Source organism: Petromyzon marinus, chromosome 36, assembly GCF_048934315.1.
Source record: "Petromyzon marinus isolate PM22_M1 ecotype Great Lakes invasive population chromosome 36, UKy_Petmar_22M1.pri1.0, whole genome shotgun sequence".
Taxonomy (NCBI): Eukaryota; Metazoa; Chordata; class Hyperoartia; order Petromyzontiformes; family Petromyzontidae; genus Petromyzon; species Petromyzon marinus.
The window spans coordinates 10,415,468-10,436,084 of NC_133702.1; the positions used below are offsets into that span (position 1 = coordinate 10,415,468).

Below are 20,617 nucleotides of genomic sequence, written 5' to 3' on the forward strand. Positions count from 1 at the left end.
GGGTCTTCACTCTGCTCCGGCTACGTTCCAGCGATTGATGGAACCGGTTCTGGCTGGCTTCCAGTGGGACTCGTGCCTGATATATCTGGATGATGTTATCGTTTTTAGCTGTACGTTTAAAGAACATCTGGAATGGTTACGTGCTGTCTTTCTTAAGATGTGTGCGGTGATCCTCAAATTTAAACCACAGAAGTGTCACCTGTGGTGACAGTTACAAATTCTAGCAACACCGGAATTGGCGCTGTTCTGTCTCAAGTCGTGGATGGCTTGGAAAGTGTTTTAGCATATGGCAGCCGAACAACGGTACTGTGTTACACGGTGGGAACTTTTGGCTATAGTTTTTTTTGTGCAGCAGTATCGCCCCTATCTTTATGGCAGACGCTTTGAGGTGCCTCTGACTATGCAGCCCTACAGTACGCGCTGCGTATTGAACAGCCGTCTGGCCAACTTTCACGTTGGTTGGAAGTCCTGCAGGACTATTCTTTTCCTGTCTCCTACCGCAAAGGTACCCGGCACACGAATGCGGATGCCCTGTCGCAATTGCCAATGAGCGATGGGTGGGCGTGTTTCTCGGGCTCGGGACGCTGTAAAACACCTGCCGAGGCCTCACCCCTTCCCCTTGCGGCATCGGTCGAGGTTGATACCCCTGAAGAAGCCGACGGTCCTGAGGTACGTGACGCCGTTATTGGCTTGGACCGTGCGGAGTTGGGACGCCTCCAGGTTGAGGATGCTTTCCTGTTAAAGTTACGACGCCATATCAAGGAGGCGGACGGGGGTGGGGATCGATGGGGAGTAGTCTCTGTCATCCCCAGAGGTGGGTTGCTTATGCATTGGGACGGAGGGTTGTGCCGTTACATCGCCGTGCCCACTGCCCTGCAGGGTAAAATTATCTGGGTGGTGCACAAGCGACTGCTGCACCTGGTGTGCATAAGACGCTTTCCACACTTAAGCTCGACTTCTTCTGGCCCGGTATGCCGGAAGATGTCACTATTCTATTGAAGGGGTGTGTGCAGTGCGCTCGGCGGAGATCCCCGTCTAAACCCTGTTGTCCACCATTACCCCGTGTGTTGGTGTTAAATAAATGTGCTGCCTCTAAGAGTACGTCTGCGACTCAGTTTAACTCACTACACATACATACATACAAACACACACACTGGATGTCACCATGCTGTGGGTGCAGTACCGGCCCTAGAGGAGCATGGTGTGTGCTAAATAATAGCGCTGGATGGCACCACGCTGTAAGTGCAGTGCCGGCCCTACAGGGCAGGGTGTGTGGGTGCCGACCGAAGGATAAGGTTGTGTGAGGTCATGGCACTCTGGTTGACCTGGGAGGACACGTGACCGCTTAAGTTGACAGAGGGGCCCCAAGAGGGGGCTAGGAGGGTCACGTGATTGGGACCCAGATCCTTTCTGAGGATTCTGGAAGGTAGACGTGGCCAAGGGCGGAGCCGGCCACGCCACAGAGAATATAAGCCGGGTCCCGAGAGGGACCAGGGTTGTTGTTCATCCTGGAAGAAACCCTTCATCTACGATCTCCGTTCAACGAGTCTCCAACAAGTGGACCCGGTCCGAAGACTTTGTTCCCGGTCCGTAGTAACAGTTATGTAGTAACTAGTGTAGTTAGCTGGGTCGTCACCACTTTAGGTTGTTATTCTGTTAAGGGGAAGTTACCGCATGTGTTGGAACTGAATAAAATGTGTTGCCTCCAAGTCTACGTCTGCGACACAGTTGAACTCCATTACACATACATACAAACACACACACACACATCTATCCATACACAGAGACACATCTATCCATACATACACGATACAAACACACACACATCTATCCATACAAATAGACATCTATCCATACATACAAGCACACACACACATCTATCCATACATACAAACACACATCTATCCATACACACACATCTATCCATACACACACACACACATCTATCCATACACACACATCTATCCATACACACACATGTCTATCCATACATACACACAGGCGAGCTCCCTGCTCATCCATGAGACGCGGCTCGGAGGCAAGAGTTCATCACGACCACGTGATCCCGACAGGTGCGTGTGAGTGCCCAGGTAAAGCGGCGCGTGCGTCATTCGGGTGCCGGGGGACGGTGCAGAGCGAGAAACCGGGCCCTGCACAAACTGCGCCGTTCACGCGGCGGGGTTCAAACGGCGGGGTTCACACGGCGGTGTTCACGCTGTGAGGTTCACACTGCGCCGTTCACGCGGCGGGGTTCAAACAGCAGGGTTCACGCGGCGGTGTTCACGCTGCGAGGTTCACACTGCGCTGTTCACGCGGCGGGGTTCAGGCTGCGGGGTTCACGCTACGACGTTCACGCTGCCAGGTTCACGCTGTGACGTTCACGTGGCGGGGTTCACGCGGTGGGGTTCACGTTGCGGGGTTCACGCTGCGACGTTCATGCTGTGACGCTCACGCTGTGACGTTCACGCGGCGGGGTTCACACCGCAGGGTTCACGCTGCGAGGTGCAAGCAAACCCTGGACCGGTTTCGACATTCTGGGTCTCATCAGCAGAATACTCTTTGCAACAACATCTAATTCAGCAGCACTTGTTTGACTAGCCTGACTGATGAGACACTGCAGCTTGAAACCAGTGCAGAATTTGCTTGGTTAAACTAATCTTGCTTGATAAAATTGATCTCGGAAGCCGACAGGCTGATGGACTAAGACATATACTGTTATTCATATGTGGAGATACAGGACTGAGATGAAGCCTATCTGTAGTTTTATTCATGAAGTTCCAAACTAGTGCATGGTGAGGTTGTGTACAGAGTTAGCTTGATAACTTTAGCGTTAGTGCGCGAAGCACTGCACTACCGCTGGATGCAGCAATCTATCCCACACGCGAGCTCACAATCGTCGCTCCATCTCCGCGGTGATCGTCCCCTTTGGATGTATTCACTCCTTTTGGATGCCATTCCGTCGCTAGTCTGGACCGCCGGCCAGAAACGTGCTTTTGGGATTACTTAGATGATGAGGTCGCTGTTATGCATGTCCACGTGATAAGGCACTGCGTTGAGCTGTCATTTGTGGCCAGGTCACGTCTGAAAATGAGGCTAATAGCTGAGTGGGCTTTACCTGGTAAGATACAGACAGTGGGATTTTATTTGTATGAGTGGTTTGTTTACCTTTCCTATATTTGCACTCCTATCGTGTTTGTTGTGTTGTTTGTTGGTGTAACTTTCTGACCTGCCCCTACTGGACATCTGTGAAAAAGAGCTTTACAGTATAAATACAAATTCTGATTCTGACTATCCCTTGCAGCGACCTACACGTCCTGCTCAAGCCAAATCACTGTTCACAACAGTCCGTGAGATGTATTAAACTTGCGCATGCCCTCTGAGCCACGTGCTCTTCCTCGGCATCCTGTCCAGCTGGTGTAAATAGGTCGCACGCGTAGGCCGCCTATTCGTTCTCCAGGCGCGGCAGTATAGATAGGTTAGTCCAGGGATCAGCAACCAAAACAACAAGCAGAGACATTTTTTTCATTTGGTAAAAAAACCCCTCAATATATCAAGAGGCGTAATGAACGTGAATAGGAGACGGTCAATTATAAGTGACGTCATTAATTAGTCATTAAAGAGCCGCATGCCGGCGCCTGGAGTTCGTCAATCGACAGGTTTACGTTCGGTGTGGCAAAGTGCGGCTACTCCCACCTCTTACAAGACGTTTGGGCAGCTTGTGAACGTAAAATACACATCTAGACGGGCCCTGCTGAACTGCCTCGAGTGGAGATCCTTCCACCTGCAGTGGCGTGAGCGAGCAGCTGCAGCGCTGCGCCTTTACCTTCCATTGTGCTCTCGGTCACCCCGTCACCCCCCAATGGGAGGCGGTGACGGGGCGCCACCTGCAGGCCGCTTCTCCCCTTGCATGGTGACCCACGCCTGCGGCGGTGACCCGCACCTGCGGCGGTGACCCGCACCTGCGGCGGTGACCCGCACCTGCGGAGGTGACCCACACCTGCGGCGGTGACCCACACCTGTGGCGGTGACCCACACCTGCGGCGGTGACCCACACCTGTGGCGGTGACCCACACCTGTGGCGGTGACCCGCACCTGCGGTGGTGACCCACACCTGTGGCGGTGTCCCGCACCTGTGGCGGTGTCCCACACCTGCGGCGGTGTCCCACACCTGTGGCGGTGACCCACACCTGTGGCGGTGACCCACACCTGTGGCGGTGACTCACACCTGCGGCGGTGACCCACACCTGTGGCGGTGTCCCGCACCTGCGGCGGTGTCCCACACCTGCGGCGGTGGCCCACACCTGCGGCGGTGACCCACACCTGTGGCGGTGTCCCGCACCTGTGGCGGTGGCCCACACCTGCGGCGGTGACCCACACCTGTGGCGGTGTCCCGCACCTGCGGCGGTGTCCCACACCTGTGGCGGTGACCCACACCTGCGGCGGTGACCCACACCTGTGGCGGTGTCCCGCACCTGTGGCGGTGTCCCACACCTGCGGCGGTGTCCCACACCTGTGGCGGTGACCCACACCTGTGGCGGTGACCCACACCTGTGGCGGTGACTCACACCTGCGGCGGTGACCCACACCTGTGGCGGTGTCCCGCACCTGCGGCGGTGTCCCACACCTGCGGCGGTGGCCCACACCTGCGGCGGTGACCCACACCTGTGGCGGTGTCCCGCACCTGTGGCGGTGGCCCACACCTGCGGCGGTGACCCACACCTGTGGCGGTGTCCCGCACCTGCGGCGGTGTCCCACACCTGTGGCGGTGACCCACACCTGCGGCGGTGGCCCACACCTGTGGCGGTGTCCCGAACCTGCGGCGGTGACCCACACCTGTGGCGGTGGCCCACACCTGCGGCGGTGACCCACACCTGTGGCGGTGACCCACACCTGTGGCGGTGACCCACACCTGTGGCGGTGTCCCACGCCTGCGGCGGTGTCCCGAGGGCCGCGGCTCCTAAATCCTGCGGAGAGCGGAGTGAGAGAGGAGGAAGCTACAGAGACCCCCCCCCTCCCCCCGTATAGGCTTAACACACTTTTGGGGCAAGTTGCTGATAGCGAGCACCTATGAAGGGCCGACACGGTACACGAGGGGGTGGGTGGCCAGCACCACGCCCGACCGCCTTTGTCTCCCCAGTGGCGCTGTTTTTTTTTATTACACATAACGCAACAGGTACTCATTTGAGGCTGAGTCGACGTAGGAAACCGGTTCACATAACCCCCCATCACTGGTGCTGCTTGGCCGTGAGCGGGGAAATGGAACCCGTGTGGGGGCCGGGTTAGTAGGCGCTTAACCACTCCGCCACCGCTCCCCCTACCACAGAGGGAGCTACCAGCCAGAGAGAGTGGTTGGTAGCTCCAGCGTGCGCTTAACCACTCCGCCACCGCTCCCCCCCCCCCACCACAGAGGGAGCTACCAGCCAGAGAGAGTGGTTGGTAGCTCCAGTGTGCGCTTAACCACTCCGCCACCGCTCCCCCCACCACAGAGGGAGCTACCAGCCAGAGAGAGTGGTTGGTAGCTCCAGTGTGCGCTTAACCACTGCGCCACCGCTCCCCCCCCCCACCACAGAGGGAGCTACCAGGCAGAGAGAGTGGTTGGTAGCTCCAGTGTGCGCTTAACCACTGCGCCACCGCTCCCCCCCCCACCACAGAGGGAGCTACCAGGCAGAGAGAGTGGTTGGTAGCTCCAGTGTGCGCTTAACCACTCCGCCACCGCTCCCCCCCCCCCCCACCACAGAGGGAGCTACCAGCCAGAGTGAGTGGTTGGTAGCTCCAGTGTGCGCTTAACCACTCCGCCACCGCTCCCCCCACCACAGAGGGAGCTACCAGCCAGAGAGAGTGGTTGGTAGCTCCAGTGTGCGCTTAACCACTGCGCCACCGCTCCCCCCCCCCCACCACAGAGGGAGCTACCAGGCAGAGAGAGTGGTTGGTAGCTCCAGTGTGCGCTTAACCACTCCGCCACCGCTCCCTCCCCCCACCACAGAGGGAGCTACCAGGCAGAGTGAGAGAGCGGCTCGAGCCGGTGACGTCGCGGCGTCCTCACGAGCTGTTGCCATGGAGACGGCGGTGGTGGTCGTGGTGACATCGTCGAGGCGACGCCGTCTCAAACAACGGCGTCGAGGGGCGAGCGAGAGGCGGCATGAGGGGCCGAGCGGAGCGTGGCTCACAGCCGCGGGGTTAGAGGCGCAGGTGAGTGTCGCTGTGGGGGGAGCAGAGGAGCGGTGGTGTAGTGGTTAGCGCTACTCGAGTTGGATTCCCGCTCACGGCCAACACCGGTGGCGATTATCTGAAGCGGTTCTGGGCCTCCTCTCTAAGTCGACTCAGCCTCAAATGAGTACCCGGTGCGGTGTGTGAACATCGCCACTGGGGAGGCAAATGCCACCCACCCCCTCGTGTGCCGTGCCGGCCTTCACAGGTGCTACTCGCTAACAGCACTTGCCCCAACAGGCTGTTACAGGCTACACGGGGGATATTTGTCTTTGTTTCGTGGGGGACAGGGCCAGATCTGGGCAAGGTCTCATCGGTGAGCTCCTCCGGCAGGCAAGGCTGCGTTGGCTGGGTCATGTAGCCCGCATGCCCAGCCACCGCATGCCGAAACAGCTTTTGTTCGGCCGGATCGAGGGGACTAAACGGGCGCGGCACGGGCTAGAGAAGAGATGGAGTGATGTGGTACAGGAGGCACGGGCTAGAGAAGAGATGGAGTGATGTGGTACAGGAGGCACGGGCTAGAGAAGAGATAGAGTGATGTGGTACAGGAGGCACAGGATAGAGAAGAGATGGAGTGATGTGGTACAGGAGGCACGGGCTAGAGAAGAGATGGAGTGATGTGGTACAGGAGGCACGGGCTAGAGAAGAGATGGAGTGATGTGGTACAGGAGGCACGGGCTAGAGAAGAGATGGAGTGATGTGGTACAGGAGGCACGGGGCTAAAGAAGAGATGGAGTGATGTGGTACAGGAGGCACGGGCTAGAGAAGAGATGGAGCGATGTGGTACAGGAGGCACGGGCTAGAGAAGAGATGGAGTGATGTGGTACAGGAGGCACGGGCTAGAGAAGAGATGGAGTGATGTGGTACAGGAGGCACGGGCTACAGAAGAGATGGAGTGATGTGGTACAGGAGGCACGGGCTAGAGAAGAGATGGAGTGATGTGGTACAGGAGGCACGGGCTAGAAAAGAGATGGAGCGATGTGGTACAGGAGGCACGGGCTAGAGAAGAGATGGAGCGATGTGGTACAGGAAGCACGGGCTAGAGACGAGATGGAGTGATGTGGTACAGGAGGCACGGGCTAGAGAAGAGATGGAGCGATGTGGTACAGGAGGCACGGGCTAGAGAAGAGATGGAGTGATGTGGTACAGGAGGCACGGGCTAGAGAAGAGATGGAGTGATGTGGTACAGGAGGCACGGGGCTACAGAAGAGATGGAGTGATGTGGTACAGGAGGCACGGGCTAGAGAAGAGATGGAGCGATGTGGTACAGGAGGCACGGGGCTAGAGAAGAGATGGAGCGATGTGGGACAGGAAGCACGGGCTAGAGAAGAGATGGAGTGATGTGGCACAGGAGGCACGGGGCTAGAGAAGAGATGGAGTGACGTGGTACAGGAGGCACGGGCTAGAGAAGAGATGGAGTGATATGGTACAGGAGGACGTGGAGCTGAGTGTACTTGCCGATGACTGGTACCAGCGGTGCCAAGATCGGCCTCTGTGGAGGAGGCTCGTGAAGGACGCTACTGGGCAGTTGGAGGCAGTCGCACGCCAACAACAACGGAGGGCGGAGGAGCGACGCTCACAACAACGAGCGGAGCGCCGGGTGGCTAAGGCACAGCAGGTTGGCACAGTAGGGGGCACAGGTGGTGCATCAGCCAGCCATCTCAGTCATCTTTGTCAGTCGACCCGTGGCACCTGGATCTGCCCCGTGACCTGCCAGCGGGCGTTGGACACTTCACGTGGCCTCAACGTGCACGTAGCCTGGCACGAGCACCGTGCTGAGGTCACTGCTACTGAGTGGCGAATGGCGGTTGTTGTTGTTGGGGAGCGGTAGTGTAGCGGCCAGCGCGCTGCCCGACCCGAGTTTAATTCCCGCTCACGGCTAACACCAGTGGCGATTATCTGAACCGGTCATGTGCCTCCCCAAGGTCGACTCAGCCCTCAAATGAGTACCTGGCGTGGGGAGACAAAGGCGGTCGGGCGTGGTGCTGGCCACCCACCTCGTGTGCCGTGCTGGGCTTCATAGGTGCTCGCTAACAGCACTTGCCCCAATAGTCTGTTAAGGCTGTACGGGTGATCTTTGTCTCTGCTTGTGTGTGGGAGGCGGGGGGCGATACAAACCTGGCGACACGAGTTCGATTCCCGTTCACGATCAGTAGCAGTGGCGAATATTTGAACGGCTCCTGGGCCTCCCCCAAGGTCGACTCAGCCTCAAATGAGTACCTTGCGCGATGTGCAAACATCGCTCACTCGGGAGACAAAGGCGGCCCGATATGGTGCTGGCCACCCAGGCTACAGAAGGGATATATGTGTGACTGTAAGTGGCCATACTTCATTCATCACGTTCGTCACCGATTGGTAAAGGCGGGGCACCATAGAAGCACGGCACAACAATGGCTTGCTGCACTGCCCTCTGCTGCTCACCACTGGGTACAGCCTTAAAGCGCCTGCTTATGCTCGCTCTCGTCCAGGCCAGGCTCAAAGCCTGCTTAGCTTCGAGATGGGACGCGATCAGGCCATTTACAACGAGCCGACATCATCACAAAGTCGCGTCACGCAACCCCGGGTCAGCGTCATGATCATCAACATCGATTGGCACATCGTTCACATCACTATCATCACCTTCAAGTGCCAATGGCAACCTGATGCCCGTTTGCAGGTTAGTGACAGCTGTGACTGGGGAGACTGCCCCCTTTCAGATGAGATGCGATGATGTAGAACGCTCTGGGAAACATCGTGAATAACGCCGTTTACTCGTCTCTCCGGCCACCTCGCTCCCGAGGCAGCTGGTACTTTGCTGCTGCTGCTCCAACGGTCGGAGCAGACCAAACTGCCGCCGGGAAACACTTGCCACGCGGGAGTTTGTTATGCGGGCAACTTTGGCAGTTTGCTCTGCCGCAGGGGAACGATTTTGGCTATCGTCAGGTCACGGGTTCGGTCAGCGCACGCACGCACGACTACGCCTCTCGTGTTACTGTTGTTGTGTTGCTGCTGTTGGTGTTGACAGCGGAAGGGTAGCCGGCGTGGTAGGTGGCGCCCAGCGGTTAGGGCTACTGCATTGTGAAACCCCGGCCACCTGAGTTCAATTCCCGGCCACGGCCAACATCAGTTGGCGAATTGATACCAGGAATCGGCCCCGTCACCCTCCAGCCATCGTTCCAACAACGAGCTACCGACCAGTGCGTGAAGCATGGTCAAAGAGACCCCCTATAACCAACGCGGGCTGGTCTCTCCAGAACATTATTTTGATTCCCGGCAACGGCTAGCATCAGTGGCGAGTAATATCTGAACCGGTCTTGGCACACACCCCCCCCCCTTCCCACCCACAACCTTTTACCAACCCCACACTGACAAGCCTGGTGAAGTATGGTCAAACAACCCTGCACATTTGGGCAACGCGATGGATCGAATACTGTATTCAGCTTTCATTGTACACACTCGTCCGGGATTATGGCGAGGCAATCCACCAGGCACGTGGTTAGCGTAGGGGCTTAGCTGGAGCCCTTGCACGTGGCCAGGTCAAGTCGGGTCTGGCTCAGAGGTCAGGTTGGGGGGGAGGCCACCCTGGGTTGAGATAGCTATAAACATATCAATCAAGTTGCATACCTGTTAACCCCTTAGCGCCTACCTTATAACAGACCAATTCAGACTTTACTGATCACCCCGTGCCCTTATAAATCTCAACGTTCATCCTACAAAGTCCCATCACAAGGGAGAAACACAAATAGACACAAACAAGTTTTTGCCCGTATTGAAACGGCTGTACGCCGAATGGACATGAAAACTCAATTTCCCTGTACAAGAATACGGATAAAACGTATGAGTTGACAGCTATAAAGGTAATAAATTATGTTGATGGTTGTATGGTGTAATGTGTTGCTATGATGATGGGTTCTTGGTTTTATTACGTGATGGTGTGATAGGTTCACATGTTACTAGATTGACGGTGTAATGGTTTAATAGTGTGACGGTGTTTTGGTATGATGGAGTGACGGTATGATGATGTTATGGTATGATTGTATGTATGGCGATGATATGATGGAATGATGACGTGGTCTGACGGTATAATAGTGTAATGATGTGATGGTATTATGGTGTAATGGTATGATGGTGTGATCGTATGATGGTTTGATGATCTGATGGTATGATGGAGTGATGGTATAATCGTGTGACGGTACAATAGTGTAATAATGTGATGGTATAATGGTGTGACCCCACATGCCACGTGTCTGACCCAGGTGCCAGTCCACGTGGCCAATGAGAGGCCCCGATGAAGCGGATGGGAGCTCCACCCGCCCCAAGACCTCCCCCCCTGCCCCCCCGCCCAGATCCAGGTCCCTCGCTCCAGGTGATTTGCGCATCATCATCAGCAGCATCATCCTCAGGAGCATCATCCTCAGCAGCATCATCCTAAGGAGCATCATCCTCAGCAGCATCGTCCTCCCTCCTCAGCATCATCATCAGCAGAGGGTAGCGCAGTGGTAAAGCGCCTGGGTTTAATTCACGACTCGCATGGGCGTCTTTCTGCGTGTGGAGTTTGTACGTTCTCCCCTTGTTCTGTGGAGTGTGCGTGAGTGGTCGAGCATGGTGCTGGCCACCCCACCCCGTCGTGTGTGCCGTGCCAGGCTTTATAGTTGCTCGCTAGCAGCACTTGCCCCAACAGTCCGTTTAGTGAGTTTGGGGGGGGGGGGGCGGTAGCGGCACTGCATAGGTAAGCGTGTTGCGCTACAAACCCAGCGATCCGAGTTCGATTCCTGCTCATGGCCAACATTGGTGACGATTATCGTAACCGATCGTGGGCCTCCCCTAGGTATACTCAACTTCATATTAGTCCAGTACCTGGATGTTCTCCCCTTGTTCTGCATGGGTTTCCTGCAGGTTGTCCGGTTTTTCTGCTTTAGCTGAAAAAAAACCACACAAACAATGGAACTGGCACTGACCAAACATCCCAATACCAACAGATTACCTGCAAATTACTGCTCAGTTGGAATCTACAAAGCAATCACCATCCCTTACATCTGTGAAAACATGGCAGGACCCTCCTAAAAAAGTCTCGAGGTTCAGTGAGGCTTTCCTGGGTAAACAAGAACACAAATGCTGTTGCTGCTACATATAACGCTGATAATGATGATGACGACGACGCGTGTGTTTGTGTTCTCGGAGGCGCTGCAATCAACCCGGAGCGACTGCGTCAGGCCAGGCAACTTGCCGAGCGAGCGATCAAGGTGTGTGCTGCATCACAAACACATTACAGACGATTTAAACGAAACGAAACTTTTTTTTATTTTACTGAGTTTTATGGCTCTTTTGCAGAAGCGGCCTGGCTATCACAAAATGTACGCTCAACAAAGTGGGTTTATCGCGTGGAAATTTATAGCGGCCAAATAACTCTAAACACGTGTTGCTTATAAATTTTGAGGGAAAATCGGAGGACCCGGAGAAAATTTAACTCGACCACAGGGAGAGAGACACCGGGAGAGAGACACAGGGAGAGAGACACAGGGAGAGAGACACAGGGAGAGAGACACAGGGAGAACGTGCAAACTCCTAATATACAGCAGGCGTCAGGGTCGGGATCAAACCCACAACCTCCTGCATACCAGGCGAGGCAGTTAGCATCTTCACGTGAAATCAAGTTTATTTGTTTAGCCATGTGAGAACTCAAGAGATCAGGATAGAGTATCATTTAGAGTCTCATTTAGAGTCTCATTTAGAGTCTCATTTAGAGTCTCATTTAGAGTCTCATTTAGAGTATCAGGATAGAGTCTCATTTGGAGTCTCATTTAGAGTCTCATTTAGAGTATCAGGATAGAGTCTCATTTAGAGTCTCATTTAGAGTCTCGTTTAGAGTCTCGTTTAAAGTATCATTTAGAGTCTCATTTAGAGTCTCGTTTAGAGTCTCATTTAGAGTCTAATTTAGAGTCTCAGGATAGAGTATCAGGATAGAGTCTAATTTAGAGTCTCATTTAGAGTCTCATTTAGAGTCTCATTTAGAGTCTCATTTAGAGCGTCATTTAGAGTCTCATTTAGAGTCTCATTGAGAGTCTCATTTAGAGTCTCATTTAGAGTCTCATTTAGAGTCTCATTTAGAGTGTCATTTAGAGTCTCATTTAGAGTCTCATTGAGAGTCTCATTTAGAGTCTCATTTAGAGTCTCATTTAGAGTCTCGGGATAGAGTCTCATTTAGAGTCTCATTTAGAGTCTCATTTAGAGTCTCGGGATAGAGTCTCATTTAGAGTCTCATTTAGAGTCTCATTTAGAGTCTCGGGATAGAGTCTAATTTAGAGTCTCATTTAGAGTCTCATTTAGAGTCTCATTTAGAGTCTCATTTAGAGCGTCATTTAGAGTCTCATTTAGAGTCTCATTGAGAGTCTCATTTAGAGTCTCATTTAGAGTCTCATTTAGAGTGTCATTTAGAGTCTCATTTAGAGTCTCATTGAGAGTCTTATTTAGAGTCTCATTTAGAGTCTCATTTAGAGTCTCGGGATAGAGTCTCATTTAGAGTCTCACTTAGAGTCTCATTTAGAGTCTCATTTAGAGTCTCGGGATAGAGTCTCGTTTAGAGTCTCGGGATAGAGTCTCATTTAGAGTCTCATTTAGAGTCTCGTGATAGAGTCTCGTTTAGAGTCTCATTGAGAGTCTCATTTAGAGTCTCATTTAGAGTCTCATTTAGAGTCTCGGGATAGATTCTCATTTAGAGTCTCATTTAGAGTCTCGGGATAGAGTCTCACAAAAATGACAAAAAACAGGAATGAAGCAAATAGAAATCGGAATAAAAACAACAGTGTCGTCTCACACGAGAAACTGAAAATATTGCAGCGCAAGTCGGCTCGGGCAGATCACATTTTAGACTGCCGAGCTCGGCGTCGCTACAAGGAGCCCCGGTGTCACCCGTCCCCTTGCAGGACAAGAAGATCTTCGCAGTGCTGGGCCCGTACCCGGTGATCCGCGCGTGCCTGCGCCGCCGCGGCTGGGTGGAGATGCGGCTGTGGGCGCTGGCCGAGGGGGCGACGCCGCGGTCCGGCGCGTCGCGGCGATCCCGCGCCAACGTCTGCCGCCGTCGTCGCAACGACGGTGGCAGCGGAGGGGACGACGACGACGACGACGACGACGATGACGACGACGGTGACGTCGGCGACGGCGACGACGACGGAGGCGATGACGGTGGTGATGTCGTCGACGACGAGGATGACGAGACCGGGAAGGAGAACTGTGAGCAGCACGGAGTGAGCCACGAGCTGCTGGTGAGGATGGCCGTACCGTCCGCACCACCCGTACCTTCCACACCACCTGCACCACTCACACCACCCGTACCACCCACACCACCTGTACCACCCACACAATACCGACATCGCCCACACCAGCCTTACCACCTGCACCACTTGTACCATCCACACCAACCGTACCTCCCACACCACCCGTCACTCCCACACCACCTGCACCACTCACACAGGGCCGGAATAAGATTTTGTAGGCCCCTGGGCTTCAGGTACTGAGGCCCCCAGTAATATTTTCAAAAGGAAAACAAAGTTAAATAAAAAATAAAATGTATTTTTACAAGGTTAACAACAAATACAATTCAGCATTCACAAATGAAATAACTTTTCACTTCGTCTCTGGAGGCCCTCCAGTTGGCGGAGGCCCTTGGGCTCCAGCCCCTAAAGCCCGTGTCTTAATCCGGCCCTGCACTCACACCACCTGCACCATTTACACCACCCGTACTACCCACACTACCTGCACCACCTAGGGTGGGGAATACAAGGATCATGGGTCAGGTGCTGCCTGAAACTTTCTTTCACATGATCCACAGCCACACAAGGCCTAACACTTAAAAGCAGCGGCCCGCGTACAATATTTATCTGTCACTGCGAGCATCTTAGCAACTCTCATCTTGCGGGGGGTGGGGGAGACAACCGTTCAACCTGGCGACCACACCGAGTTTATAATTTCAGCGTGCTTACATTTCTGGAGCCGTGGTGAGCTGTCATTAACTCGCAAAGGCGTGCGGTGATGTGCGGTCGCCCGCCAAAGCTATTCGAAAGTCCTGTTTGGCCCTCAGCAAGTACCACGTTCCACACGTCTGGTTTTAAATCATGTACGCCCAACCCATACCCACTCGAACCACCAAAATGGCCTGGCTTACCGGTGCCTCTTCATTCGAAGCAGAATTAACAGGTCGACCCGGGAGGACCGTTGCGTTCCAACCAGACGAACAGTCTCGGGCGACAGTGCCGTCAGGTTCCAAGCCGGTGTCCGCCCCCCGGCGAGCTTGTCGCCCCCATGTGCCCCTGGGCCAGCCGGCCGGCTGGCAGGGCCGCCGCCTCTTGCACAGTCGCTGTGCCCACACCCACTCACACCACCGCCTAATTACGGGGAGTTGGTGTACTAGTGGGGAGCGGTAGTTGTGCGGTTAACCCGCCGCGCTACGAACCTGGCGACCCGAGTTCGATTCGCACTCGCGGCCACGAACACCGGTGATGGTCATCCAAAACCGACTCAGCCTCATGCGTGCTACTCGCTTACAGCACTTTCCCCAAAGCCTTTCCGGGGACCTTTGTCTTTGTAGTCCCGGCTGGTGCGCAACGAGGTGCCGTACCTGATCTGGACGACGCGCTGCGGCTCCGTGGATACGAAGCTGCTGCGCAAGGAGCAGATGCTCAATCACTTCGCCAGGGCCGGCTCCTTCACCACCAAGGTGACCCACACCCCATCAACGCAGACGCACTGATTCTTATCGTTGCGGTTGTTGCGGTTATTGTTTGTCAGTCTGTAGTGTCCAGCTGCTGGGTAAATGCCTCCCCCCAGAACGTTTTGTTCCCTCCTTCCACGCAGTTGCTCCTAATTTCCTGTCTTGCTGTTGCCATCACTTCCGCTGTCTTGCTACATGCACAGAGACAAACATCCCCCATGATGATAGCAAAGACAAAGTTCCCCCCGTCTAACCTTTAACAGACTGTCGGGGCACGTGCTGTTAGCGAGTAGCACCTATAAAGGCCAGCATGGCACACAAGGGGGCGAGTGGCCAGCACCATGCCCAGCCACCTTTGCCTTCCCAGTGCTGATGTTTACACACCGCAGCAGGTACAGAGACGACCTCGGGGAAGCCTAGCACCCTAACGCAGTCACACGCTCACTCACACTACAAAACAACGGGAGGACATAAACACTCCGCACAGAGAGCCACCTTAGGCCATAATCGAACCCAGACCACTTCTTGCCGTGAGGCACAAATGTCACCACTGCGCCACCACCACCCTGCCTCCCTGATGATGATGTTGTGGATGATGCTGTAATGATGATGATGGTGATGGTGGTGTCCATCACCACACACCCCCTGCAGGTCGGTCTCTGTGTCAACATGCGTAACCTCCCCTGGTTCGACTCGGCCAATCCCGACGTGTTCTTCCCTCGCTGCTACCGCCTGGGCGTCGCTGAGGAGAAGATCGCGTTCATCGGCAAGTGCAGCACCCGGCATGCTTCTCACACACACACACAGAGCCACTCACACAGTCACACACACACACACAGTCACTCACACAGTCACACACACGCAGATTCACTCACACAGTCACACACACACAAACACACACAGTCACTTGTGCCAGGCTATGTGCACGTTGAGGCCACGTGAAGTGTCAAACGCCCGCTGGCAGGAGGTCACGGGGAAGACCCAGGTGCCACGGGTCGACTGACTGAGATGACTGGCTGATGCACCACCTGTGCCCCCTACTGTGCCAATCTGCTGTGCTTTAGCCACCCGGCGCTCCGCTCATTGTTGTGAGCGTCGCTCCTCCCCCCTCCGTTGTTGTTGGAGGGCGACTGCCTCCAACTGCCCAGTACCATCCTTCACGAAGCCTCCTCCACAGAGGCCGATCTTGACACCGCTGGTACCAGTTATCGGCAAGTCCACTCAGCTTCACGTCCTCTTGTACCACATCACTCCATCTCTTCTCTAGCCCGTGCCGCGCCTGTTTAGCCCCCTCGATCCGGCTGAACAAAAGCTGTTTAGGCATGTGGTAGCTGGGCATGCGGGCTACATGATCCAGCCAATGCAGCCTTGCCTGCCGTAGGAGCTCACCGATGGGACCTTGTCCAGATCTTTCAAGGATATGTGAGCTCCTCACACAATCCAGCCTGGTTAAACCCAGGATGGATCGTAGGCAGGCCAGCCTAAATGTTTCTAACCGGCGAAGATGTTCCATTAGGGGGGTCTATGTTTCACAAGCGTAGAGAAGGGAGGGAATTACTGTGGCTGAGAAGACCTGAAGCTTCCTGCGGAGCGATAGATCAGGTAGCTTCCACACAGCGTTACGCAGCCGATGAAAAGATAATGCCGCTCGACTAATTCGGAGTGAGACCTCTGCTGTCAAACTGGAGCCGGTCATGAGCACACTGCCCAGGTATGGAAAACTCTCCACTCTCTCCACAACTGCCTTATCACCAACTGGGAGTTGTGGGGGTCGAGTGTCCGATGGTACAAAATACCCGGGCAGGTGCTTAGTTTTGGTGGGGCTGATGGTAAGTCCCCACCACTTAGTGGCAAGCTCCAGGTTCAGCAGCAGCGCCTCTAACTCCTCCTCTGAGTGAGCAGCAATTACCAGATAATCGGCATACATAACATGGTTGAGCAATAGGGAGCCATCCTTGACCGTACCCGGGCATCGATCAGCCTCCCATTGTATCTGTACCAGATGGAAATTCCTCCAGTACAGCTATTGAAGGCTTCATGAACTATATGTTCGAAATAGATGTTAAATAATGTGGGAACCAGAGGACATCCCTGTCGCATCCCTATGTGAACAGGGAATGGCTCCGACTCCCAGCCATGTAGTTTTACCCAGGCCCGCTCACCATCATGAAAGTCCTTAATGATCATGAGGCGTGGACCAGGGAATCCGAAAGCACGAAGAACAAACCAGAGCCCAGGCCTACTGATGGTACCATAGGCCTTGACCAGGTCAATAAAGCAGAGATGTAGATCTTGTTGGAATTCCCTACACTGCTGTAGCAGACAGACAGAAAATATATCATCTGTGCAGGACCGTCCTTTCTTGAAACCACATTTGGGCTCCGCAAGCCTCTCCTCAGCGTGCCTGGCAAGGCGAAGTTGAATAATTGTTGCCAGGATCTTTCCCGGCACACTGAGGAGTGAGATACCCTTGTAGTTGTTACAGTGTGTGCGGTCCCCCTTCTTAAATAGGGGGACCACCAGGGTATCCTTTCAATCCTGCGGAACCCGTCCAATGGTCCAGACTGTTATGATGTCATGTAGGGCAGTTTGTGCACACACGCCACCCTCTCTCAGCATTTTGCTTTAGAGATAATCTCTGACCGGTGCCTTTCCTGGTCTCAGTCTCTGGATCGCCTTCAGTACTTCCTCAACAGATGGCACCTCAGCCAGCCACTCACAGGGGGTGACTGCTTATTCCAAAATTTGAGGCACCGCAGCCTCAGCAGGATCATCCCCAATTTGGCCCATGATGTTTTCCAGGCTCTCACAGAAATGATCAGCAAATCTGCAAACCTTTCTTGGGGGTCGGAGATTGGATCACCGTTCTTTCCCCTAATGATGGCAATAGGCGTAGCGCTGCAGGTTACTTTTTTGATGGGGTTAAAGAGCGATTTGTGATCGCGGGCCGTTGAGGCAGACTCCATCTCCTCAGCAACTCACGACCACCAACCATCCTTGCAGTGCCTCACGGCTCTCCGAACCTCGAAGGCTGCAGTAAGCCTCCTCATTCTCTGACGTGGGATGCTGTAGACGATGAGAGTGGACCTGTCGCTTTTTCTCAGCCAGCCTGAGCACCTCCTCTGTCAGCCAGGGTCTCTGGGGAGGTCTGGACCGTGTACCCAAAGCAGCCATTGCAGCTGCATGAGCCACAGTCCTAAACCTCGCCCATTTCCCCTCGACATCAGGAGGAGTGGGGGACAATGCCAACCCCAACCGCAAGCGATGATGAAATTCTCGCTTGCAACTTTCATCAGCTAGCTGAGACCATGCCACTATGGGTTTGAATGGGGTCCTGGGTGTACACCCAGTGGAAGAATGGCAGGCGCATCTTACAAATGACAAGTCGATCGTCAGTGGGCAGATCAGCTCCACGGTAGGTCCTGGTGTCAAGGACATGGCCCCGCATCCGCTGTTCTGTCACTATATAGTCCAACAGATGTTCTTACTTGGACCCGGCATGCATCCATGATGTTGTGTGAATGCGCCGATGCTGGAACAGCGTATTGGTCATTACAAGCCGATGGGCTGCAAAAAAATATAGCAGCCTCCTACCGTTGTTATTGAGCTGACCTTGGCCTTTAAATCACTCCAGACCAGGTGCTAGCATCATGACCAACTCGGGCAAGATGACTCTATCCCGAAGGGCCACTTTAGCCAGCACCTGTGACAGGAGGTCATAGAAGGCATCTGACTCATCGGCCTTGCTTGCATTCCTCCATGGATGTTTGTCTTCAGTGCTTACAGCTTACCACACTTTACCGCCACGCTCCCACGCCCCCTTCATTCTTTTGTTCAGAAGAAGAGCCACTCCCTGTTGTTTGGCAGTCTCCTGCCCCGAGTAGAGGACTGTCCACCCCTCATGGCGGCAGGAGCCAGAGCTAGTCCACCAGACCTCCTGAATACCACAGAGATCCAGGCGGTACCGGTCCAGCTCCTGACAGAGGAGTGGCAGCCTCTCCTCCACAGTGAGCATTCGAACATTCCACGTGGCCGTCCGTAGTGGCTTTTTGTTGCTTCTGGAGGAGCCCCGAGGGTAAGGATTCAGTCTCCTGGCTCCGCCAAATTTGGTTTGGCCAGGAAACGTGATAGACGCCTGTCCCCCCGGGGCCTCCGGCACAAGCTTAATACATTGTTTTCAATCATAGTTATGTGGTAGTTAATTGAAGGTGGAGGGGTGACCAGCCCCTCGCACCCATTCAGAGCCCCCATTTGGCCGCTGTGGTGGTTACAAAGGCTATGCAGGGAAAGGCAAATCTAAATTGGCCCTCCCCCCACGGCACTGCCCACCACAGCGTTGCCATCCGGCACCACGAGGAGGTAGAGTCACTCACACAGTCACACACAAACACAATCACGCACACAGTCACGCATAAACACAGTCACCTCCGATTAGCACGGTTGGCTACGTACGGTGCAAAAGAAGCTCAACATACAGTACATATACATACACACCCAGAGTCGCACACAGAGTCACACTTACACAAGCAGAAAGACACACACAAAGATAAATATCCTTCGTCTTAGCAACCTGTTGGGGCAAGTGCTGTTAGCGAGCACCTATGAAGTCCGGCACAGTATTTATTTATTTATTTAGTTCAGTTTATTTTGGTATAGCCCTGTGAGCCATTCGGCTCTTGAATCGGGTACAACCACAACAAACAAAAAAACCAAAAACACGAACAAGAAAAACATCTTAAAGTGACTATGTGACTGTGAAAACAGAAAATCCATGGAAAAAAAATAGCAAAAATTTTCCTGAAAAAAGCACCGTACACCAACGCTCTGTACAAAAAAATCCCAGTGGGATGCAAGTCAAACAACAACAACCACAAAAACTTAGATTAAGGCCATCAGTCTAACTTCGTACTACAACAAAACAAACATGTCCAAACCAAGAAACTTTTCCAAATCACCAAAAAATAAAGCCATAATTGCAACGTAACAGTGATCACAAGGACTGTGACGGAATTTTTACAATAATCTACATAAATAACATGTAACACCAAATGCTAGAGCCATAGCTGGCTGCATGAGTTACTCCACAGTAACAGAAGCATCGGTCGGAGTATCAAATTTTTCAATGCACCTTTAAGATCAGCACGCTAAATCAAAATACAGATAATACTTTGCAGCATCATCTGGAGCGAAACATTTTATTTTATTTTACGCCAATGAATAGCAGTGGCAGCTAGGGGTGTACAACTCCTCTAGAGCAGTTTTGAGAGAAGAACTCATTGGTAGCGATTCAAGTTGCAGTTTATTGGCAATAGCATTCCAGACTCTGGGGGCATCAATAGCAAAGGCCCTTCCTCCAGTTTTTGTACGGCAATCGAGAATGTGAAGCTGGTAAATGAGCGAAGACCTGAGGTCAAATTTGTTCATTGAAACAGAGAGGAGATCCAGCAGGTAGCCTGCGGATTTTTTTGTAAGTACATGGTAAATAAATAAGATCTGGTGCACAAGCCGTCGAACATTAAGAGATGTTAAGTTTGACCCAATGTAGAGATCACAGTGGTGAGTCCTATATGGGTAGTTCAATGTAAATCTTAAGGCCGAGTGATAGATGGAATCAAGCTTCTTCAGTACAGTACTTGGGGCTGATTTATACACGATGTCACAGTAGTCAAGTAGAGGCAGTATGGTAGCTTTTATCAGTTCCAAACGGAACATTGGGGGGAAGCA

At 53.7% G+C, this 20,617-nt stretch overlaps 1 protein-coding gene across 1 annotated transcript in view; it reads left to right on the forward strand.

The window, feature by feature from the left end:
- Positions 1 to 6,060: 6,060 nt before the first annotated feature.
- Positions 6,061 to 20,617, forward strand: part of LOC116949296 (tubulin tyrosine ligase 3-like) — a 35,360-nt gene continuing 20,803 nt past the window's right edge. Inside the window, exons 1-6 of the mRNA XM_032966431.2 lie at positions 6,061 to 6,189; positions 10,443 to 10,552; positions 11,368 to 11,429; positions 13,110 to 13,448; positions 14,771 to 14,899; positions 15,545 to 15,659. Coding sequence (XP_032822322.2) covers positions 10,462 to 10,552; positions 11,368 to 11,429; positions 13,110 to 13,448; positions 14,771 to 14,899; positions 15,545 to 15,659 — 736 coding nt within the window. The 5' untranslated portion in view covers positions 6,061 to 6,189; positions 10,443 to 10,461. The remainder of the gene's footprint in view (positions 6,190 to 10,442; positions 10,553 to 11,367; positions 11,430 to 13,109; positions 13,449 to 14,770; positions 14,900 to 15,544; positions 15,660 to 20,617) is intronic.